This window comes from Chiroxiphia lanceolata, chromosome 1 (assembly GCF_009829145.1).
Source record: "Chiroxiphia lanceolata isolate bChiLan1 chromosome 1, bChiLan1.pri, whole genome shotgun sequence".
In the NCBI taxonomy this organism is placed as follows: Eukaryota; Metazoa; Chordata; class Aves; order Passeriformes; family Pipridae; genus Chiroxiphia; species Chiroxiphia lanceolata.
In genome coordinates, this window is record NC_045637.1 from 96,549,637 (window position 1) to 96,575,241 (window position 25,605).

The 25,605-nt window shown below is 43.3% G+C and overlaps 1 protein-coding gene across 4 annotated transcripts in view; it reads left to right on the plus strand.

The window, feature by feature from the left end:
• The window catches only part of NFATC1 (nuclear factor of activated T cells 1), a 111,286-nt gene that overhangs the window by 18,567 nt on the left and 67,114 nt on the right, over positions 1 to 25,605 (plus strand). For all 4 annotated transcript variants that reach the window (XM_032701594.1, XM_032701610.1, XM_032701618.1 and 1 more), the window contains exon 3: positions 655 to 814. In XM_032701594.1, coding sequence (XP_032557485.1) covers positions 655 to 814 — 160 coding nt within the window. The remainder of the gene's footprint in view (positions 1 to 654; positions 815 to 25,605) is intronic.

The window sequence follows — 25,605 nt, forward strand, 5'->3', positions numbered from 1 at the left end:
CTTAGTATTTTAGTTAATTGCAGAGTCAATACAGAGCCAGAAGAGTGAGCTGCATTTTCTTCAGACTTGAACATCACCATCAGGTTTCATAAGCAAGTTCTGACTTCAGAACTTGCTCCCCTGCAGTGCATTAACCCCAAAGAGATCAGCTTTGCTTTGAGGTTCTAGGATGTGTTTTGTGTTGGGAAGGAAGCAGGGAAATGGCTTTTTTTCTTCTTTCCGCCCTGTGTAAACTGAACAGATTTGTTGAAATCCATTAGATTTGTTAAATGACAGGCTGGTTTGGCATTCACTTTCACAGCAGAAAGCTTCTTCCTAAAATTCATCTGTGTTTTTCTGCCTACCTTTCTTCTTTTGGTTCAAGAGTCAATATAATAAGATATTTGTAAGCTGTGTCTTAAATTTTTCCATTTTGGTTACAAATCAGATACCATCTGGACCATCAGATATGCTTGACCCATAAATCTTCATAAAATAATTATTACCTTCTAAATTACTTATGTCATGGCATTATCTTTATTGATGAAATTTTAAATGTAATACGGTGAAGGATGAACTGCAAAACACGGTCTCTAAAGTAATAGTGTTGGATGTTTGTGGTTTGTGCTAGTGCCCTTGATGTTAATTTTTAATCCATTTTCCTTTCCATTTTAGCCCATCCCTCCCTGCCCTTGATTGGCAGCTACCATCTCACTCAGGACCTTATGAACTACGTATTGAAGTGCAGCCGAAATCCCACCACCGCGCCCATTACGAGACGGAAGGCAGTCGAGGGGCTGTGAAGGCATCTGCAGGGGGCCACCCTATTGTACAGGTATCAAATTGTGTAATGAGCAGCACAGGTCGTTTATCTCAGTGCTCTGTGGTGAACACCCTTTCTTCTCTAAAACCAAAAAACGATGGGAGATTTTTCCTGTCCTCAAAGATTACTGCATACGAGTGTGCCTTAGAGCGTATTTTAAACTGGGTGGACCAAGCCTTTGGTAAAAACAAGGCAAGAGCATCCACTTGCTCTTAGCAATGTGAATACAGAGCAAGAGGATTGCTACTCTGTCTGTGTAGGACTCAGTGAGTGTTCAGCTGGCAAGCAGTGACCACGAACCTATCTGTGCAGTCAGATTCCAGACACACAGTTTATACTGAGATCAGCTGGGGATGTGCCTCGGTACATTTAGTCCTTAACTTGCAGTTGGATCTAATCAGAACTGTGAACACATGTTGGAGTGCAGAGCTGTAGCAGTGGTGTAGAAGTATGTCACTGGTTTGGATGTTGCAGTGAGTTCTGAGCAAAGGGAGGCGCTTAAAGTTTGTTCTGTTCAGTTCCTAAACCCCTTCCAGCTGCTCTGGAAAGCATCTGAGGTCTGAATCTAGTCTTATGAATTGTATCAAGCTCTTTGGTTACTGTGTATAAAGCATTTAATTTAATAACACTCTAAACTGACCTTTAATTCATTTATATGACTAGTCTCATTCATTTTTTAAAGGACTTTGCTCATGAGTGGGAAAAACAAGATTTAGTTGTTTAAAACAAAAAAAGAAAAAGTAGTGGGAGAGTGTGGGACAGAGTGCCTGTCCCTCTTCAGCTGCTGCTTTCTCACCCAGCAGTTAAACTTCCAGTGTTGTCTGTCAGGGTTGTGACCCTCTGTGCAGGGGAGCCCAGGTTTTGTCACTGCCCAGACATTACAGGATCCACGGGTGCCAGGGCACTGCCGCCGTGCTCACACTGCTTGGGTCTGTGCCACAAGCCTTCTCGTAGGAGCAATGGCTTGTTGAAAGCCCGGACGGCTCAAGATGATGTACGGACTACACGTGCGGGGCTCGTGCGTGTTTGCTTATTTGGTGTAAAAGCTTGTTAGGAAACACATCATTAGAAGGAAGGATGGGAGGCTGAGATGACACTGGTCAGAGAATGCCGCTGCAGAATGTGTGTGCTGCTGTGGCAGCTGGAAAAGGAAAGTGAGGAGAGTTGTCAGCAGCAAACACAGTTCACTCTTTAGCTCTGCCAGAACTCATCAGTGACACAGGATTATGGAAGTCGTCTACTGGAAGTTGAAAGGTTTTAGCAGAGCATTTGTCAACGATATTAAAGAGGGACTAGTGGCAGACATGCGTGATGACAATTAATGCCTACTCTGTTTGTGGCTTCATGCAAGGAAATGCAAATGGGAAGGCAATCAATTTGCAATGGCCAGCCTGGCGTTTAAAGTTTCTGATGTGCTTTTTGGAAAGACTGAATGTGATGCCAGCATTTAATTGGACTAAATGTGTCCAGACATTTCCCCTCTCATTCCCTGTCCCCGTCTGTCAGGAGTGAGCATACTGCTTCCAAGCACAAACAAGTGTCAGAAAAGAGGAGAGGAAGCTATGGAAGGGCATGAAGGGAGAGGGGAGGAAGCAGACAGTCCTAGCCCTGTCAATTTACTCTACTGGTTTAATAAGGATTAGTGTATTTTTCAGTCTTTTTATTATAACTTGGACATCCTTTTCTCCAGAAAGAACAGAAACATAAAGGGGGCCAGAAAAAGCTGCTCCATGCTGATGTTACTGTCATGGCCAGTTATCTGAGGAAATACATAAAAGCTTCTGATTTAGACCAAAGATGGATTGATGTATTAAAAGTACTTCCAAAAAGAGAGGAAGTACTTATAAATAATTTTTAGAAGAGAAATAGTAAGTACTTATAAATAAAGAAGTACCCGAAAAACAAAAGTGTGTATAAATAAATGTAGGAGGAGGAAATCTAGGGACTAACTTCTGATAAATTAGTGACTGACAAAACCTGTAAAATGCATCTCTGAATCAACATATTTCCAGATGTAGTGGCTGTTTGGGTTGGGTTTGATTCATCCCCCTGTGTTATACAGAAAGGAGTCTAAGTTTTTGAAGTTCAAACCCAGAGGTAAGCTCAAACAGAATCTGAGTGTCTTCAGGTGAGAGATTTTGCATCAAGCTTTCCCCTCTAATATTTCTAGTGTTTTCCATTGTGTTAACTCAGGGAAACCTCTCATAAAACTGCTCTGGCCTCTTGCACTACCCTTTTGTGTTATATTTTTTTTACCATGTGGAGAGTCTTTCTTATGTTGGTACTTTGGGTAAACTGGCTTTAATTCTGCTGTGTGTGTTATAAAGCTCTTTCCCTTTATCTTCAACAAGAAGAGAATGTGGAAGAGGTCTTTCTCTTTTCTCTCTTTTTCTCTTCAAACCCTCTCTTGCCGGCATCTTGCTTCCCAAACCAGGAGATGTTCTCACACTAATACGTCCACAAATCTCTAGGGCATGCTAAGGCAGAGGAGAAGTAAATCCAAAAAGAATCTACTGTTTATGGTATGGTTCCCAAGGGAAACTGCCAGGAGATTGCTCTCTCTGCAGCCAGAGCGTGTTTATCTATTTTTTTCCAGTCACCATTAGCTTCCTTGCTGCTACTCCATCTCTTCTCTTCTTGTGGGAGATGGAATTTCTAAGGATCAAAGTTCTCTGAGGGAAATGTGCTGGATGAGGAGAGTGGTGGTGTAGGAGGGCAGGAGTCTCTTGTGGGTGTGGGTGTGACATGAGGCTCAGGGTTGGAGACCAATTTTTTCCTTTGCTCTACTGGTTCGTCCAGGCTGGTGACTTTTCTGTGGAGCTGGAGAGGGCCACATGTAAAGCTGAAGACCTGGCACTGTGTGGAATGCCACCGGTGTAAGAGTTTACCTTTCTCTCCCAAACCTGAGCATGGCAAGCCTGGCGGGTGCTGGTGGTTGCCTGGGGCAGCAGAGTCTTGTCCTAACACAGTGCTGGAAGGTCCCACTTGCTCCTTATCATCTCTGCATTGTCTTCATAGGACTTGCTCAGTGGAAGCTCTTGCGAGCCATCTCCCAGGCATATTTCGTGCCAGCAGGATTTCTTGTGGATTTCCTTCTGTGGAATGGCTGTACCTTCCCTTCTGCACTTAGGAATGATATGGTTTGCAGAGCTTCAAGTTGCCTGTGAAGGCTCATGAGCCCCGTAATGCAATATTCCTCTCTCACATTTCACCTTTGCCTGTTTGGGTGTTTGGCTGCCATGGCAGCTCCAAGCTATCGCTGTTCCCGATTGCTAAACGTTTGGAGAGTGGGATGAGCCGGCGCACCTAGTGAGCTAAAAATGCCTCAGAAGATTGGCAAGCGAGTGGTGCTGGGGGAGCGGTGCTGGTGAGCTCATGGCTGGCACTGACTTTCTCGTCCCTTGGCTCAGGGAAGTATTTTGCGAGTTGCCGTTGCCTTTGGTGATTTCAGACAAGAGTACTCCCATCTCTGAGTCAAAACAAGGATGGTGCCCTAGCTGGCATCAGACATTGTGAAGCTGCAGGCTGTGTCAGGTGAGGCTTAAACCTGGGACCACTTTGGGGAGTGAAATCCTGCCAGTATGCATCCTGTTGGCACCTCTCCCTTCACAAGAGTTCATGGGTAATGGGAGGATTTTTTTGAATGAAGCAAGATGAAGCGAATAGGGGCCTTAGGAAACCCACAGCATTAGATGGCTACAGCCATATTTTAAGCAAGGTGAGCTTAATTCAAGGGGGTTACATCCAGAGCATCTTAAAAATGTCCTCTGTTTGGACCTATCTCCCATTCTTCATTTTGAGAGTGGTGGTAAGGAGTTACACAGATGGGTATTGCATTCCAGGCAGTAATGGCTCTGTTTCAGCTGCAGGTAAGTAATACAGCAGATAAATTTTGGGCTCCCTGGGGAGGGATGGCACCAGATTATAAATATATGGTCTGTAGATATTCTAATTAATAACTCATCTTTGGAGTAAGTCAAGCACTTTGTCTGCCTGAGATGGAATTTTTACAAGCAGGGTGCGGTGTATCTGTGAGATAAAATCCAAATACTCAGGAATGTTTAATTAAAGGGTATGATGTACTCCCATAGGAGATTGTACTCAATGGTGAAAGAAAATATTCAAATGCACAGAGCAGCCTAGTAAGCACGTTCAAAGGCCATGGTTATTATTAAGTTTTTTGACGCAAAATATGCCAGGAATTCTCCTCAAGATTGCTCTTGTCATAGATAAATTGGTTAGAAGAAGGGAAGAAAAGGAGTTGCAGGGGTTGTCCTTTTTTATCTAGGTAACCAATACTATCCAGAATTTGTTTTCCTCTTTGAAAATTAAGTTAACATTGAAGATAAAGTGGATGCTGCCTTGCCTTTCACTGTATCACTTTGCAGTGAGGTGGTAAAGGTTGTGTATGGCTCCTGTGCTCCAATACGAAATTTGATCTGAGCCTGTTAACAGCTGAATAGTCTGAACTCCCTCATTGTACAGGCAAAACACAACAATTTGTCTACTGATTTACATAGTGAAAATGTTGTCTGTGCCAGGAGATTTGTTTGCAAGAGTCATCTGTGTCATTTCTTGACAAGATCTCAAGTAGGCACTTTGGGCCTGATTTTCAAAGGCCTTGAGGCGTATGTTGGGATTTTTTAATCCCCTTATGACTAACAAGTGTCAGACTCCTCTCTAAAGCAATTGTTGCCTCGGTATTTTTTGTACATCTCCACATCACCATAATTAGGCACTAACATGCCCCTGAGCTGTTTGTGCACCTCAGTAACACATGGAGCACGTTATTGTTTGCTTCTCATGGATCAGTTGGTTTTTTTGCTGTTGGATAACAAGCTCAAGGTCCTGGTCCAGGTACTGACCACTGCAGATATCCGTCAGTCCTTTCATTTTCAGACGTATGAGCAATGAATACCTTTTGCAAACCCCTCAGGGAATAGAAAGCCTCATCCATCAAAGCACTGTAACTTCAGAGTTCTGTATCACGGTCTGATACAGAACTTCTCATGCACCCGGTTTCACTAATGCTTAACAGCATGAGGTAAGAGGGTTGCGCAATAACCAGAAGACAAGATGAGAAAAAGAGAGAAATTGAAGAGCTAAAGACTGGAAAGAGGTGTTCACCATTGATGACAGGAAGAAGATGAAGGTATAAGGAAGCCCAGAGGAAGGCTTTTCCAGATAGATATGGGCAAGTCCTTTGCAGCAATGCTGTGATGCTGCAGAGTAAGAGTGACCCCACGGTTACATTTTTAGTATATTGTAAGGGACTTCTCATATACGTGCATTGTGTGCATACATGCTTTTCTTGGTAGGGGTCTCCCAGTGCTGCAAGTTTGTTTTAAGCAACAGAGCTGCCACCATTGCTGAGTGAGTCAAGGGGAAGGAAAAAACAGTCCCTCGTGGGTCCAGCTCATGACCATCTGACACCTGACCAAGAAGAGTGGATGTGGAAAAAAATCATGTTTGCTGCTTTCCCCTTCCCTCTCCGAGTCTATCCGAGCAGAGTAGGGGGCATGTTCTTGTTAGTAAGCAGTGATTCAACTTGTCATGCCACAGTGGACTTCCTCTCTGTGCTGTTCTTAACTTCTTTTTAGGAGGCAGCATCACTCTTTTGTTCAGATGAAAATGTAATCCTTTCTTATGGTGGGCTTATAAAGACATTGGCAAGCACCTGTTAGCCAGGTTGCAAGTAATAGCACAAAGCCATGCAATCACACAACAAACTAGACAGGGAGCCTACACCTTATAGCCTTGTTTTAGACAGCCGGTACTTCTTAAGAATAAATCTAACCTGAATGACTTTCTCACTTCTTGCATCTGTATAGTTAAAGCTAAACCTCAAACTAGCAGACACATAATCAAAACTGAAAACTACAATGATTTGGCAGATGTTTTAAGGCTGCTATTGCTTCTATAAATCCAATAAATGGAAGAACGCACATTGAAAGCTTTTCATCACTTTTTTTTTTTTTTTTTTTTTTTTTTGTTAGGAGAGCATATTTTGAGAAGAGGGGAGTTTCTCTTTTTTGGTGTTTTGTGTGAAGTTGGTCCCACAGTGTAGCTCCACAAGCACAACTGTATCATTAGCTTATGGCCTCCCCGAGGAGGGGTAAGTCCAGAAGGGAGCCATCCTGGAAAGTGTGCTGCTGTCAGGCAGAAAAGATTTCATGACCCTGAAAATGCAACTTCAGCTCTGATTTATGAGCCATCCTGGGAACAGGCTTCTTCTGTTTGGTGCAACAGCCCTTTCCAAATGAAAAACGAAGTTTCCATCAGCTCTGCTCTCTGCTGTTAAAAATGATACCTCACCCACGCTCAGTATGATGGACATTGTAGTACATATCCCGGCTGTTAGGAGGCTGAGATATTCAATCTGGCTTTCCAGCCTGAAGGCTTTAGCCCTAGGATTGCCTTCAGTTTGGACTCACTGGCTGCAGGCAAAGCAGGAGTCGGTGATGGCCTTGAGGGAGGAGGAGATGGAAAGCATTCCTCCACTGGTGCTGTCTCCATTCCATTGTGAAAGGGTATGATATAACAGCTCTTGACTTTCCTCTTCCTTGGCCTCTCCAGGTTTACTTTCTTCCTTGTTCTTTGAGACAAGGGAGTCAGTGGCATTGCTCTCGCTGTGTGGGGTATCTTCTAGCTGTCCTCTGTTGGCGGTTGATTAGGCAAAGACCTTCTAGGTTAGGGAGGAAGCAGAGAAGTCATCTTTATCTCCAGCACTGCTCACAGAGCCATCCTTTCTGCTTCTTTTGTCAGGTTGGTTTTGGTTACCAGCAGCATACGCACCCTGAGTGTCTAGAAACAACGTGATGGAAGTCTGTGCAAGGTCAAAAAAGAACAGTCTTTAGTAGTGTTCTCTGATTCCTCGTTTACTTTTTCTAAGGTCTCATGATGCCTCCTTTTACTTGGTGAACTGCTTGCATTGTGGACAGTTTATTCTGCAGAGTTTTTCTTTGTCTAAAAGGGCAGTTCATCATTATTTTGGAAGTATACCTCCAAAATGCGTATTGCTGCTCTCCAGGGAGGAATCAGGACTCATCCTTGACTGTTTGAGTGCGATTCTTTTTTTTGCCCCTTCCATCCTTTTTACCCTGTGCTTAATATTGCATTACTCCTGCTAAAAGTTGTAGATGTGGTGTCTCTTGCTCTGTTTGTTTCTGAATTTTCTTTCTAGAAGTTGCCATTCCCCTTTCCCACAAGTGATCAGGTAGGTCCCAATCAAGATAAGAATTCCCCTTGCCTTGTTTTTTCTACATACCTGAATAGAGTTTGTATCTATAGGCCTGATCAGTATCTGTCATTGGGTGGTGTTCAATGAAGATGGAAACAAAAAAATTAATATACTCAGCAGCTGAAATAGGTGATTTCTTTGCAGTGGTGTACTAGGAAAATACCTGCACAAGCCACAGCAGCCTGGCAAAAGGCATTCGTGATACTGCTAGGGAGTCTGCTATGAATGTGCTTTCGGAGCTAAATATTCCCAGTTCCTTTCCTCTGTCAATATCTGTAGAGCTCAGGAGCCTGTAATATGATCTGTTGTCTTGTATATTTCTTTTTAGAAAAAGTATTAGAAAGAAACAGTTCAGCTTAAGTGGTACAAGAAGAGAAAAAAACATCAGCCAGTGACATTTTTGAGGGTTTGGGCACATTTGAAAGCTTAAAATGTGGTCATTGTGTAAAACCCAAAAACTGGCAATTGTATAATTTGTGCTTTAATGCATCTTTGTCTTTTGGAAACATTTTTCCAATGCCTGAGCTATTCATGTTAAAAAATGCATAGTGATGGTGACAATCGATGGTTGTAGGGGTGGTGTTGATGGGGATTCCCAGTAAATTCATGGTAGAAGCACCCCTACACTGAAAATGCATGCATCAGGGGGAACACCTAGAAATTATGAGAGTCACAGGATCAGAAGGCAGAGAAGAAACTGCAGATGCTTCTGGTTGGCCAAAAGAGGATACCAGTAGTGCTAGAAATGGGTACCCACTTTTCTAAGGAAAAATACAACATGGGTTGATCTTTTGCTTGCCTCAAATTACCAGACCTCAGTTAAAAAACCCAAACAAACCAACAACAAAAAAACCAAACAAAACAGAAACAAACAAACCAGACCAAAACAAACAAAAAGACCACCAACCCGAAAACCCAGTCTCAAACCAAATTACGTTCAAAGAAGTATTGGGGCACTCCTGAAGTCAGACAGCTTAGCCTGCTTAATTCAAGCACATGCTTAGGGGTTTGCTGACTCTTAGTTTAGCTGTTTTTAAGAAAATAAATGTGGGTGGGTAAGATGTTGACGACTGGATTTAAAATGGGAGCTTCAGGTGATATGTGGGGCTGTGGTGTGGGCGTGAACCACAGTTGTCACTTGACTTAGTTTTAGTTGCAGTTGAGAAGACCTACACCAAAGTTACCAACCAGCAAATCTTCTCCAGGCTTGTCAGATTACTGCACATGTGCCCAAAAGCTGAAATGAAACACAGTTAAAATTAAAATGCAGCTTTACCAGAAGCCAGATGCTTCATTATAAGCTGGGCTAACCTACCTGCCAAATACTGCTAACCTGCATGAGGCAGGTGATTAATTTTTTACAAGTCTGCTTTAGCAACTAGACATCTGTCCTCTATTTCTAAAAGTAATATCTCAGGGCAAAGGGGGTTTTTTTCTTGGTACTCTGAATTACATAAAACATATATCATGAAAATTATATTGCCTGCATTCTGTATGAAGACATACTGGGGACCAGTTCAAATTTCAGATCCCTTTCACACCAACCTAACTCCATTGGAATTTCTGGTTTTATATTTTCTAATTTTTATATTCAAGACAGGTAAAAAATTACATCTGTAACATACCTTGTGATCTGGAATGTGTGGTTAAAATATAGATTTTCCATTTTAATTAGTCATTATTTCAGCTAACAGGCTGAATCAGTGGAAAATAAGATGTCAAATTACTCAGTTGCTCTCTTGAAGTATGTTGCAGCTTTCATTATGAGCAGAGTTTATAATTTCTTTCCTTGTGAAGAATAGCTCAAGATCTTCTTTGATACGTGCCGTGAAAGGGAGATGATCCATTACAGCATCTGCTATGTACATACACATAAGTAAAATTTGTTGCAGACTGTTAGTGCAGTGAAATCACATAAACTTTCTCCTCCCTCCACATGTTCAAGAAATAATTTAGCAGGAGTTGCCTATTTTCACTGAAACAGTTTAAACATGCTAGTGATCAATTTACTTGCACGTGGTAAAAATAATATAGGTTACAGACAGATTTGTAATACAGTTTTTGAACACCTGTTTTTAATGTTTCAGTACCCAATAAAGTGGAGGAACTCCTGCTTTTGGTTTGCCTGCAGACGTTATGTACATTGGGATTTAAAAGTCTGCTGCATAGGTTTCAAATGCAGCCCTGTTCAAAGCAGTAAACATTTGCAGTCACAGCGTGGGTACATTTGGGGAGTTGGAGACACTGGAGTCCTCCTCAATGAGTTATGCTCTTTGGGGCACTGATAACATGGTGTTAGAACCAAATGTGAATCCCGGAGAAAACCAGTAGTCCTCACCGGAAAGAGAACTGCTCCCTTGCCACTTGCAATCCTACTCATGTAAAAATATTGCTGGTCCCATTCTGTGTAATGCAAGGGAGAAAAAATGTAAGAGATTGAGCAAAGCGATCTTCAGAGAAACAGAGCACTTAATCATAAAGTGGGATTAAATGTTGAATATGTGCTTAAGTTTTCTACCAAGTAAGAATACGTTGATTAACTGGCAATTAATTGTGAAGTGTGTTGTCACTCAGGTTACTTGGCTACAAAATCTGGATTAAAACACTTTCACTGCCTTGCACGGGTGTTACAAGAGATTGGGTGTCAGGTGTGAGCACGTGGGGCTGCCAGCTGCCTGAAAATAGCATGATAAAGGGGAGCAAGTTGCAGTAGCTGCATTCTGTTCTTGCAGACCTCTGTGCTGCTTTTCAGGAGATCTACTAAGTTTTCCCTTTTAAAAATCTGATGCATTGGGTATGTGTTGCAGGTTCCCCATATGTTGCCACTTCCTTCGATGGTTTTCAGGTGAATGCTACTAACTGGGCTCTCCTTTTCCTCTGCCTCTGTCTTTGGTCCCTTTGATTTCGGGATCCCTTAGGATGACTGCATCTTCTTTTGTTCTGCCACCCTTGTGCCTGTCCACATCTAATGGCCGTGAAGTCTCTGTGTCTCTGATGCTTTTACTGGATGTCTTGATTTTACTGGATGTCTTGATAGCAAGTCAGGCATGATGATACTGGAGCCAAGCTTTCCATCCCTGTCCAAGATCTTCCCATTTCTTTCCTCTGTCTTTGGGCAAACTGTACCTTTCTTCATGTCATTTAGGTCTATAATTTAGACTGTTCACTGAAGTCTGCTATATTTAGCCGATTCCTGTCCCTGTGCCCACATCAAAACAGCAGTATCAGCATATTGTGCATGTTCTGCACAGGACATGGATGCCCATATTTGCTGTACTTAATAAGACTCACGTTTCTGTCCCCTCAGCTCTCTACCCATGAAAGCACAGTGGCTAGATTTCAGGAAGCCTGCAGCATATCGTGACTGCACAAATAGATAAATAGCTAGAAGGGAGCAGGTTGGGAGAGGGATCACGTTTCGTTTCTGGAGAGCTGCTCAGAGCTGAGCTGTGCATGAATCCTGAGTGCAGCTCAGGCACAGAGGGTTAGTCCCAAGTTTTCATCCCTGTCTTAGCATCTTCACCTGAGGCGGCTGCTTCGTTTAGCACTGCAAGGAGAGAGAGACCTGAGCCTGAGATGGTTGTGGTGTGTCAGGATTAAGAAACTCGAGCAGGGCTTGCACAATGTTGCCTGTGCTTGCCGGCGGCCAGGACTACCAGCACCTTGGCTCTCCTGCGTGTGTATGCGGGGATATGACGCTTCGCTTCTTTGTGAGGGGCAGAGAAGGGATGCAGGTGCCTATTTTGGATGAGCTGGACTGTTGCCAAAGTGAGCTCCCATGCACAGGGTGGCATGCTGGATGCGGCCATGGGGCGAAGGGATGGACGCTGTGTGGGTGCTGCCGGCAGCGTGCCTGGGGCAGCACACAGCTCTGGGGCCTGTGAAGGGCTGAGCTCCTGCTGCCACCCCCCTTCCCTGCATATCCTGGCCTGATGTGTTGTTGTTATGATTGCTATGGAAATAATTTCAATATGTTTTGTACTTCTGAGATGCTGTGTCTATCATTGTTTTGCTGGAAAGCTGCTTGACTGGTTTTGGAGGGTGGCTGTAAATGCACAAACATGAGCTGATTTTTTGTGTGTGTGTGTTGGAAAGTAGGAGATTCATAGCATGGTTTTAATTAGAATTGCTCATTTAGTCTTTCACTGCAGTGTGTTTTTTAGTTGAAAGATAATTTAATTTTCTTTGTTTTGGAAGATTTTGGTGCTTGTCTGTGTGAAATGTCTGTATTTACTGTGCCTCATTGTGCTTTGTGCATAGCTTTGATTATGAGGAGAGTCAAAAACAAAACTTCCCTGGGCTGTATTGTTTTCTACCTGCTTAGCTTTTAATACAGTCTTGCTGGTATATATGTACCAAGTGCCTGCATATCTAGGACAGAAACACCGGAGAAAATTGGCAAAGCATGCAGGGTTGGATTTAGCCATAAAATTCTCATTGACTTGAACAGGAGTAGCATGACTTAAAAGTTGAGAAGTGCTGAAGAAGTGTGACTGGTATGGGTCAGCTTGCTTTTTGTCTTGGAGAAGTCCACAGAAATTACCTGTTGAAAAAAAGGCAAATCCCCCCCAAAATCTTGCCACTTCTTTCAGAACTCTGTATTAAGATCTTGTAACAGCTCCTGTATTATGGGAAAGTATTTGATCTGGTTGAAACATAATGCAGCATGGAGCAGTCTGGTTTATATGTACAACATTATTTAGATAGTGCCTGTCATATCAGGATAAAAAAAAGCTACATAAAATATATAAATTTCTCTCCATAGTTAAAGGAATTCGTACAATGGCTTGGAATGTGATATATATAAAAAAAATTATAGATTGTGTTTATTAATCAATCATCATTAATAATCCTACAATAATTTTGTAAATGACTTTCAAATTAGTTTCCAACCTCTTCTTTTGCAAAGATGTTTTCATTATGTGGGCCTTATGTATTGTAGCTCTTATTCTGCAATAATAGAATATTCTTTAATATAGACTTGAATATTACTACTGAATGTAGGTTATAGAGTATTATTGACCACAAAATGGCATACAGTTGTAGAATTTGACACAAACTCCACCCAGCTGCAAACACAAGCTTCCAGGGACAAACAAATTTAGACCACAACTTGCCAGCACATGTGCTAGTATCTAGGTACACAAGCAATCTCAAGCACATGTCCAGAATACATCAAAGCCTCGTTTCCTAATCCCTCCAGGTTGTGAGGAAAACCTTAAAATATGTGAACTGACATAGCCCCACTGTTGGCTGCAAGAGCCCTAGTTGAGATGGAGGCAGCTTGGAGAGGTTTTGCAAAGAACAAGGCAGTGCAGTGGCGATGGCGCTGGGCTATGGCTCTGCTCTTTTGCAAGCATAAATTAAACCCCTGAAACTCTTAGCCCAGATAGATTTTACAGGGGAAGTCGCTTTAATCACAGGGCAGCATTAACCAAGAAGCCTAGCTGTAATAGCAGATGTTTGTAGGAAAATGGCCTGGTGAGAAAAGCATTCTTCTTCCTCCAGTTTTAGTAAAAATAGAGAAAAATATGATGAAATTTGGCCTTCAGTTTCTTCAGTTATTAGCAAATTCTCTTTTCCATTTTTGTAGTAAAAAGAGGTATGTAATACATGTTTGAATTTAATATAAAAATGGTCATTAGGAAGAATAGGGCTCAAGGTTGTATTTTTATTATGATTTTAATGTGCAGTCCAATTTTGAAACAGTGGAAACAGCAAGGCCACTGAAACTGCACATGGTGCTGCTCCAGAATTTCCTGTGTGCTCCAGAGCAGGGGTCAGGAGCACTGCTGGGCTTAAGGGCGCTGCTACAGCCTTTGCAGGGAAATGAGCTGCTCCTTTGTGCCTCCCTTCTTCTGAGAGAGGGAGAGGTGATTGTTCCCATCAAAGGCACGGGGAGAGAAGCTGTGGAGGGAGCTGGTGAAGTTTCTGTCTCCCAGCTGTGTCCGTGTTCTGCCCACCCAGTGTCGAGGCTGACGCTAGGACCAGAGTACAGCACATCCCCAATGTCAGGGTGGAGAAGCCAAAGCACAGAATTTAAGCTGTAGTGGAGCTGACTTTACCTTTCTTTCTGGGAGGGAAAAGAGCTGCAAAGTACCACCATTCAAGTCAATGATCTCTGGGTGACTGCCCAAACCAAAACACCTCATGAAATGCAGAGCATTGTGTCTGCAGTGGGCTCTGCCACTGCAGGGGGCTTCTCACAAGAGCTCTACTCCGTGTCTCTTCGGGAGAAGCACAGTGTGCCTCTCTTGCAGCACTGCCCTGGGTTTGTGGGACACTCATGTTTGAACTGTGGTCTGGGCAGGTGGCAGGGGCAAGTCTATGTTTTAGGGTTTATTAGATGTCTGCACCTGATTTAATTGCCTTAGTTTCTCTCTGTAATCAGGAAGAGGCTTGTCAGTATAGAGTTTAGAGAGCTATTAATTTTATTCTGATGTGAACATCTGAAGCAGCCTGGGTAAGTCACACCTTCAGAGTGCCTGTCTCATTTTACTGGCTGTGACGACAGCCAAGGTGACTAGACCTTGTTGTTGTCCAGCCTGTACGTGTTAAAAGTTATGTGTCATGAATCATCTGGCTTTTCCCTTTTTCTTTTGACTTAATATGTTTTGTATAATTATTTGCAACTGTGCTCAACAGGCTTTAAGATCTTACCAGTTTACCAAGACTGAGATGTACTTCTTAGGGTGCATACCCAGATAAGGATTGAGTATGATTGGGACAAGCAGCATCTTTAAAGAGCTTGGCATTCCTATCTCTGGCTTGGAACTTGACCCGTACTAGAGCGTCATGTTTGAAGTCAGCAGGTTGATAGAGACGCTGTCTTGGTTTGGGTGTAAAAACACAGGTCCTGGTCCCCATCACCTCCTCATCATACCTCCCTTCAAAGGAGAAAGTGTTACCCTCAGCATCCGCCTCAATTCCCAGTCATACACTGACATCCTGATCCACTGACTGGAGCAAGGTGTCATCCATTTGCAGCAGCAGATAAACTTCTCTATAAAGCTTTTATTGGCAAGTTCTGCTGTTAATATTTGCAACATTTTATTTGGCTGTCTTATTGGCTTTAAACAGAGTTGGGGTATTAGCTTTTCAGTATTCTAGTCAGAAATTCTAGTGCAACAGCTGTTGTAAATAATGTTACTCAGTGTGACAATATTTAGAATGACTGACTGAAAATAGTCCCTGTATGTTGAGAAAGTTTATCTAGGAGTCTTTCATGCTTATTTTATTTACTTGCTGTTGGAGATCACAGGCTTTTCAGTTCATTGTAGCCCTTGTGGCAGAGCAGTTCATGTTATGCTTGTTGGTCAGAGTCTGGTCTGTTCCATCCATTTGGGGTTTTTTTTGGTCAAAAAAAATGACATCAACTAACAGCATCACCCTTGCTCTCAAACAACTCACGGTGTGGAATCTGCAGTCTCTCTGGATTTTTCATAGTTTAATCAGACTGTCCTGGAGGTCAAAACATTGAATCTGAGCTACAAGATATACCTGACCTATTTTTATTGCTGCATTAAGATGCTTTCCATGGAAGGCATGTTCTCAGATAAAACTGCAGCATAATTGGAGCTGTGGGATCAGGTGGATCAAAGGTGGCTTGGGGAAGGAGAGTAGGACCAGAAATGTGTAATGGCACCTGACAAAGGCCACTGCCCCTTTCTGCTCTGAGACAGGAGTCACAAATAGCATGTTTGGAAATCTTGTTCATGTCACAGCAACATGCACAACATGAAACAACAGAAGCGGAACCTGGCTTGAGGAACATACACATGCAGACCCTAACCCTAACCCTAACCCTAACCCTAACCCTAACCCTAACCCTAACCCTAACCCTAACCCTAACCCCTAACCCTAACCCTAACCCTAACCCTAACCCTAACCCCTAACCCTAACCCTAACCCTAACCCTAACCCTAACCCTAACCCTAACCCCTAACCCTAACCCTAACCCTAACCCTAACCCTAACCCCTAACCCTAACCCTAACCCTAACCCCTAACCCTAACCCTAACCCTAACCCTAACCCTAACCCTAACCCTAACCCTAACCCTAACCCTAACCCTAACCCTAACCCTAACCCTAACCCCTAACCCTAACCCTAACCCTAACCCTAACCCTAACCCTAACCCTAACCCTAACCCTAACCCTAACCCCTAACCCTAACCCTAACCCTAACCCTAACCCTAACCCTAACCCTAACCCTAACCCTAACCCTAACACTCTTCTCTGACTCCGAAGAGTGTTAATCTCCTGTATTCCCCAAGGAATGCGAGTGTAAATTGTGCAAGGATTGGAAACCAAGGGCTGGAATTGCTGCATTTTCCTCATGAAGAAAGGGTTACCCAGCCACATGGCACTGTGGTTACTGGCTTTTGTTTTATAAGGAGGATGAAGCACAAATTGATTAAATATAAAGCAGTCTGAAAATACGTAAGAAGTTGCTATGAATTTGTTTTCTGGCTCAAACTGCCACATGCTCAAATCAAGTGATGTATCTCTCATAAAGCAAAAACTCTGGCAGAGCTGAAGATGGGAACCCAATCAGTCTATGCCCAGCTCACTGCTCCTTCATCCGCTAAGACATTTTATAAAATACCTTGAAATGGTTTCCTTCTTTTAATTCATTCCTACATAAAAGAAACCCAACCAAAAATGGACAGAAGTACTGTGAAATTTGGAAGCCATTGGTATTCATGTGACTTACAGAAGAAGTGAGGAGGTTTATTTCAAAGCTCCAGACAATCTCCCTTCACACAGACAATCTCCTTTCCCCAAACACAGAAAGCAGTCAGGGCTTGACTCATGGACTGTCTGATTATAATAAGTCTCATTTGGGACATAGAGCTTTACAGCGTGCTAGTGCACTACGTGCTTTGTCTGCCTCCATCACTGAGTTTTCAATTCCTGCTCTGTACTGTGACCTTTGACTCCGATGGCTAATTAAATAGCAAAATGTCTCACATAAGATTTTTTTTTTGGTCTTTTTAAACAAGTTTTTGGCAGATCAGAGAAATTAAGAATTGGAAGTGTATTTATAGTAATTTTCATGGCAACAGAACAGTAAGTGCAATATTCGTATTATGAATATGGCTCAGTATTTATAACTCTCCAAATATTTACAGAGATAAAGCCTTTAAACATAGCCCCAGCTTTCTGTCTTCAGTAGCAGTTTAAATAAATGTCATTTGGATAGGAGTTAAAATTTAGGGGAAAGGCAACCATTTCTAGTCTCACTGGTGTCTCTGAACCCTGAAGGCTTTTCGCCTGGAACTGTATTGCCCCTGTCCCATGTGAGCCAGTATTCGTCTTGATGTGCACCTCAGAAGCATTGACCCTTAATCAGATAATCCCTGATGGGCACCCCGTTGTCCTCAGATTTCCAAAGGTGAGAATTCAAAGTCATGCAGCTACTGAAGCATTAATGAGCCACCAAATTAAAACGTGGCATTGAGGGAGGGTGTGTCTCAGTCTTGGAGAAGTCACTGATGTTGGCAGTGGCACTCCACCATGGCTGGGATGGGCACCGGTGAAGGGCATCATGCCCATCCCACTTGCGCTGACGGCACCCAACACACGCCCGAGGATCCCAGGCCAGCCTGTGCTCACCCACAAACGGGAGCGTGCTGGGTGCGAGTGATGCGTCAGCGGCATGACGAAAGGCGGGTTCACAAGTAGAAGCTTGCCAGGGGTATCTGCCTAAGCATATGTAATAAATTCCTTTTACAGTGCTCTTGTGCTTTTTTTTAACTCATACACGGCCATGGATGTGACTGTCCAAACTGAAAGCTGTTACAGATGCTGAGGGCAAATGTCTGAGCGGAAACTAAGTGAAGTGAGGGGTTGGGTAGTTTCAGGGAGGGCACTATTCCGAGACTCGGAATTTTAATCCTTGGAGTGTGATGAGGCAACAAGGTTTAGGGGAGGGACATTTCTTCAGTCTTGTGGTAGAAGATACATGAAAGCACTAATGATTTCCTGGTGTCCTGGTCAATCAGGTACCCAGGACCTACAAATTCATTCTATTAGTAACTCCTTTTCTTACGGGCATTCCTCTTGTGAGTCTAATAGTTTTAGGAGGAGTGTGACTTGGGCTGGTTACTAGGTATGCATATTTTTGAGGAGGAAAATCCTTCCCAGAAACAGGGAGCAGCGTCTTATGGCTGTTTAGACAAGGAGATTTCATGGCTGTGCTGAGAGCCAGCAGCCACGAAGGCTGTTTTTCCCTGGATAGAGACTGAAATTACTTGTGAGCCAGTGACTGAGTGTACAGTGTCTTTGTTACATTAAGATTAATAATTCCTTAGCGTATTTGCAGCTGGAAGTTTTATATAGATCTTTATTCATCATGATGTGAACAGCTGCTCTTTTGCTGCACTCTTGAGTTAAGGTCCAAGTGGCAGCACTAGAAAGTGCCACATAAAACACACTCCTGCTGTTTCCATTCACTTTTCTCCCATCCAGCCCTCACCCTCGCCCCAGGCTTGGCCTTGCAGGAGCAAGCCATCTTATTTTTATTTGTGGACCAGCTCTGACTACATTTGGCTCTTAAAACAGGGTTTGAGTGAATCCAAGGAAAATCAGTTTTAGAAAGAAAAAATAAATCCTGAAAGTAGCACAAAAAACTGTAGGAATTCCTGTCACAGTTTTATTTGAAGGAAGGGAAGGACTAAGGAGTAGTACCCTGTTTAGTCACACAGAGCGTAATTTATTCACTTTTTTTGCCTAACTGTGTCAGATAAAGTTCAACAAAATCTATCACAGCCAGAGAATCATCCCAGCTCCTAAGGAGGTGTTTTCTTTTCTGTTTGGTTGGTATTTGGGGGTTTGTTTTGTTTTACTGTTTTTTTTTTTTATTCTGAAGTCTGTCTGTTCTGCTGTTTTGAATAAGATGTTCCTCTTTTTTTGGCTTGTGCTCTCTCAGGAGCATCCAAGCTGCCTAAGTTTAGCACCTCCGTTTTGAATACACACTGACAAGGAGTCTAGAACTGAGCTTTGCACCTCATCCAAAAACCATCACCCCGTATTGCTTGCCTGGTTGCTGGCAAAGGGAGGAGGTTCATGGTCACCCTGGTCAGCATGATTTGCCTCTCTCAGTCCTACGGTACACAGCAGCCTGCGTGCTTCTGGGCCAGAGATCTAAAAAGCACAAGGAGCACATGGGTGGTATGGCACTGACTGAAACATGTACTCCTGGAGTGTGTGAGGTTGAAGTTGGAGAGAAACAGCTGGAAAGAGACAGGGATGCTGCAACACTCCAAACCAAGACATGCATTTCAGTGGTTCATCAGTGCTCTGTGGATGCTGCCTGTCTGATTGAATTGCCACTGCCAGGTTTGCTTACTCATTGCCCTATGGGGTCCTCCATCTCCACACTGGAGGCTGCCAGTCCCTGCCTCGACCTTGCTCTGTAGCAGAGCGTGGAGCTGCCTGCTGGTGCCCTGCCGCTGCCCTGCAGCATGTGGAGCACCCCTAGATCTGCAGGAGGACTGCCCAGCTTCCTTCTTAAGCAGAGGAGTTGAGGGGAGTTTGAGCAGATTCCATAAACCATCTCCCATGGCACCTGGTGTTCAGCCCTTGGGTTTTGGAGAGGAGATTGAGAGGATACCCTCTGCAGCCCCCTGCCTCAAGACACCTGAGGTGTGTTTTTCCCTCAGGCCTCCCCTAGCAGGGGAATTCAGGTCGAAAATATATCGGAATACATGGAGGGAATTTTGCAATGAGGAGGGCAGTCTTTTCCTGACTTTTTTCCTGACCAGCAACCCCAGAGGCATAGGTTGCTGGTGCCTTGAGCCTTCAACAGCAGGTCCCTGGGCATTTTCAGCCCAGGGGCATGGTGGCAGGGCAGTCCAGGGGTTGCCCAGGCAAAGGTCAGGCAGAATCTGCAGTGTACACGAGAATAGATGCCCGGGTCTCCTGACCTCACCCTCTTTGCCTGCGCTTCACATGACAGTCATTGCCTGCAAGATCAACTTTTCCCTCTTGCTCTTTAAACCCATGATGCAGTGGCTTACGTCTTTGAGTGCTTCTACTTGGGAGCTATAACTGAATTCTTTTTCTTGAAAATCAGATTGATGACCCAATTTTTATGCATGCTTGATGCTCACAGCTGAAATCAATACCCAAAATGTTTGTACACTTTCTTTGTAGTTCAGACAGCTTGATCTTCAATTTGATTTTAAAAAATCAGGATATTGAGCACTCATTGATGGTCTTTTATTGGGGCTATATATTAGATACACTTTTAAAACATGACCATTTGTTTCATTTTCTCATTAATCATGTGCAGTTACTGTAACAGAAAAAAAACCAAACCTGCTGTTTGAGAAAGTTAGCAATAAAGCTGTCTGTTGTGTAGCTCCCTAAGCTCTAGCTTTAAGAGACAAGCAGCAATTACATTAAAAATGTCACTATTTTAGAGATTTTATTCTTTTTGAGCTTTTTTAGAAAACATTGGAATTACATTTCAACACACTGATGGGAAAAAAAGGGAAAGAAGCCCTCTTTCCCCAGACTCGGTAGTTAGTCTCACTGATGATTCTCTCCAGACTGACTCAGGTATTCCTTGAACATGTTCTGGAAGTGCAAATGGAACAGACAGATGTGTAAGGCATTGCTGAGCATAAACACTGCAGTACCTGCTGCAAACAGCATTGCCATCAGTTACATGGTCAGGTAAGAAAATGTAGATATTGTTCTTAATATTTTTAGAGGCAAAAATGGTTGTATTTACTTGTTGTCTTTATTATATACCAAACATACAAAGAACAGGCACACACATTTCTAGAGGTATTGCTGATACAGAAGTTACCTATGGGGGTTTTTGACACATCTTTATCATTAAGGATGCAAACCCCTCATAGCCTCAAGAGTCTCAAGCACAAGCTGCTGATTAGTTTTGAGGGGGAATACCAAGTCCCTGGTCATACCCTGGCTTTGTTATTAGCAGGAGCTCTGCCCTAATGAGTTGGGGCAAGGCTAAGCCCTAAATTATTCCCTAATGATTATTTAACATATTTGCAGAGTCCATATCTGGAGGAATGCACCACTTTAGCGTTTTTGCAGGAAGTACGCTTAAAGGCTATTACATAGTGTAGTTCCATTTTTTCCTGACTGATGTCATGGGTGGTGCAGATGGTGTACCTGGCTGGTGTGTCCTGTGAGAACAGGACCATTCTTTCGGAGGCGTCCAGGAGCCTCTCTGGGCACAGAGGGCTCCTTGTTATGACAGGTAGCTTTCTGAGCATTTCAACAGATGCTTCGGCATGCCAAAAGCATAAAACACTTGGAAGGGAGCATGCAGAATATTTCAGCTGCGTTTCTTAAAATAAATGCTATGGCTTAAATAATAGAAATTTTTCTCACAGACTGTAGAATAACCACTGAAGCCAAAATAACATTTGAGTTATTGGATGTGACATTTGCAAAAATGCCTCAAAATTTGGTAACTATAGCAAGGTTTGGGGAGGTTTTGCTTTTTTTTCCTAGTCCTTGTGTTGAGGTGAAACACCTCACCTCCTTCTGCTCATCGTTTTTCAAGTCTGTCTAATTCCGACTGCCAACTTTAATAGATATGCACCAGACACATTTGGAATCCAGGCAGGCTGGGTGTGCTCATGTCTGTGATAAACGTGAGGTTGTCATTGCTGTAGGACTGAATTGGGTAGTACCTTGTAGTCAGCTGATGGCTGTGAGGGGTGACAGCCCCGTTTCCTTCACACTTTACTGACCACCAGAGGAAGATGCCTGGTGTTCAGTGCTGTAGCACTGAACACACAGAAACATCCAGCCCCAGTGCTTGGTGCGTAATGCATCTCCTCAGGGAAAGGCTGGGGTTTGCTTTGGCACCCTGTGCCGAGATGAGCAGCAATCTACTGGTGAGAATCAAGACGTGTTGGTGGGAGATGGCGTTGGGAAAGCGATGACAGAGAGGTGTAGGAATCCCAGGGAAAGCTTGATGCGGTGGCACAGTCGCCCAGCCTTTCCCTCGCTCTTGTGTAAGATGATGTAAGGTGACGATAAGCTTAACTGCAATCGGTCCTGTTCTGGTGTTAATTACCAGTGACTGCATCGCTTCTGATAGAATTAGAGGAGTATATAATATGCCTACAATTAAGTCTGATTTTGATCTTAGCAGCTTCAGACAATAAAAATGCAAATATCATTTAAGACCAGTTGAAATATTTTTAAGAGTATTGCTCAAAAAGGAAAAGAACAGAGAAATCAGTGGTTGGTCAGAACAAAACAATATGACCTACTTTAGTTTCAAAACCAAACAAACTGACCACAGAGCTCTTATCTGCATACTTAAGTTTTTTCCTGCATCTTTCCTTTGTACCGAATCAGGTGTCTACTGTATCACAGCCTTTATTTCAGAAGGGAAACTCATTCAAAAACATTGTGCTCCTGATCCTATTTTGCAAGTAATTCCTTTTACACTTCTGTAGCAGGGGAAAGTACAGATCTTTCCACTTGGATCTATGTATTACCAAGCAAAGCATGCTTGGTAGGAAAGACACATCCTTTATTACGAATGCCATAGCCGAGAGCACCTTTGTCACCCATACTCAGCCGCTGAGTTATTAAGAGCTTTGGACTGTGTTACACAGAGAAAAAGATAAAAATAGGGTGTCTGACGCACGCATCCCATGTTGCGCGCCAGGAAACTGAATCGCTATACCACCAAGTACAGTATCCCAGAGCATGTGTGGAAAATATGCATGGACGTGAACATGCGAGATCTTTCCTCACGTAGAAAAAATGCTCAGTCACCCTTTTCCCTCGTCCCATTTTACACTAATCTTGTTTGATATTCCCTCTATGTGCTAGCAAATCTAACAGCCTGGAGTACTGCAGCTCTGCCTCTACTGGCACCACTCCTCTTGACATTTTGTTGAATGACGTGACAATAATATTGCTCTTCGATGTTTTGAGGGAACTGTACAATATTCTCGATGTGCCCAGCTGAGAGTAAGCAGGATCTTGCCCATTCTCCAGACATCTTCAACGTTCTGAAAATTCCCAAAGTGCAACGTTGTCTGTCACAGAAATCGTGTGCTGGGTGCGTAATCTAAAATAAGTCGTTCACAGTATGTGCTCCTTTAAGTGTTAATCCTTGCATTGCTTTCTTTTATTGCTTTTGTTGGCATACACCATTATGTGACATAATATAAAAGTAAATAATATGATACAATGGGTAAAGCTCAAATGGAAATACAAATTTGAGATCAGATGCCTCCTGCCACAGAAGACGACATAAAACTTGTGACATGAGTGTGAGTTTTGCCTGTTTTGAAGGCAGCAAAATCAAGCATATAGTCATTACATTAGTCTTTCTGAATGTTTCTGGCACTTGCAAAGTCAGAGAGTAAGTAACTATGGGTGATGGATCCTAAGCAAAGCACAGAATGGCTCTAGGACAGGACCTTTGAAAAAAGTAAACATAAATTCAGTTTGAAGATCACAAACCTTAACAAACAGTGCAAAACATGCATCTGAGATCTTATTATTTATTCTCCGGCATGTGAACACTTCTCGGGGGAGGGCAGGTGTGCAAAGCTGAGGACTGTGGGTGTTTGATTGCCTCCTGGTAGGAAACCTGTGGGAAAAGCACAAGCTGAGACTCAGCAATAGGTTACAAGATATGGCATCAGCTGAGTTCAGATTTCAAGATAAAGCCTGAAATAGCAGAACCCAATGCAAGACCAAGGTTTTTGGTCCCCTTTGCCTGCATTCAGTAAAACATATGGGGTACCTTGGTGTGCAACTTTGCTTTTGCTGAACTGAGGTTTGAGTTACTCGCTAGTCTATTTTTACGTTTTAAGTGGCCTTGTAATTCAATATGTGTTTGTTTTAATTTTACACTCCCCATAAAAAGCACCCTCCATGACGAGTTGGAGAAGTGACCGCTAGTAATGCACAGAAATTTATTTGGCTGGCGTGTCACACTATCTTACTTTTCCCCCTGAAAAATTGCATGCTGCTCTTGACCAAAAATACCCCATGATACCTTGAGTCTGTTCCGTTACCTCAGCTTTGCTGCCAAGGCTCTGGAGATGCTGAGGCAGGGTAAGATCAGCCCAGGACAAATCCAGGTCACTCTGCCAGCCCAGCTTATGCACACTGATGGAATTACTAAACAGGCAGGGCTACCATGCGAGGCGGCAGGGTGGTGATATGTAGGACAGTGGCTTCCCCATGGCCACTGGCTGTACCAGGAGCACACCTGTGATCACCTACCGGCAGCTCAGGCTGCGTGTCTGTCTCTGGGGTATAAAGTCAGAAAGTCCTCTTTTTGCAGTGTAGTGCTAATGTTGGTGTCCAGGGTTGTAGGAAGCGGGTGTTCCAAGTGGGGCTGGACTGAGGCTTGCAGCCCATGGCACCCTGCTGAAAGCAATGTGCAGGCAATGTGCTTTTCTCTCTTCGTCACTTTGCTAATACTGCAGATTTTCAAACTGCCACTGGTGTGTTTTCAATGTGACAATACTGGTATGGAACCCCCTCATATATCATATCATATCATATCATATCACATCACAACTCCCTGTCTCTGAGCTGCCTTCATGTTGTGTCTCAGGAATGCAGAGCTGATAAAATACTGTAGTGCTGGAAATGAGCCTTGTTCTCCTCCTGACCCTACATCCTTCCACATCCATGTGCTTTAGGTAAGGGTATAAAAATTGCCACACAAATTGAAATGCTTCCTCTTGGCTCTTCTGACCAAAGTGAGCATTGAAAAATCTGCAGTATGCCCAATTAGTGATGGAAGATGTGTCTAAGCACAGCATCCTTCCTTGCTCATGTGTTGGTCATCGTGGTACCTGAAACATTGCCACTGTGCATTCCTGTTTCCATTCAGCATGTTTGATAATGGAGGGGAGGCTTTGTGCCTATGTTAGCACCCACCAGAATTTTGCAGTGCTCAAGGAGTAAAAGTGACTCAAGATCTTTGTTTTTGATAGCACTCCTGATGTCAAATGGTAAAATACACTGGAGAGATAGCCAGAAATTACTTTTTAAGATTTAAGTAGAGTGAAAGCCAGCAAAATACAATACAGAAGTTACCTATGGGATTTGACACGAGTTTCACTGTTTGATTTTAGATTTATTTAGCTTCGAACTTGCATGCACCATAAAACAAAAGTGTTGCTCCTCACCAAATTATAATGAATTTTGATCTATCAGATTCAGTGATGGTGCAGTGTTGGTGAATAACTCGTGCCCAAACCCACCTGAACCATTCAGTGGGGAAACTAAACCTACAACAAAGTGAGCAGGTTTGCTGTGGGATGGGGCATCTCCTCGGACAGCCCACCTTGCCCATGCTTCTCTTTCCTAAAGTTGCTGTGTCCTCTCTTCCCCTGGGACAAGGCTTCACAGGTATCAACTGCAAGATAACTGTTTTGTGAGACTCATTTTCCAGTGTGAGGTGGCAGCTTTAAGCAGGACTGTCTGGGGACTCCACAGCAGTGGGAACCCAGAGTAGCTTCTGCAGGAGATGGTGGGGATGAGGTCAGGCTCTGCTCCTGTTCCCTCCCCAGCCTGTGGCAGAAATAACTC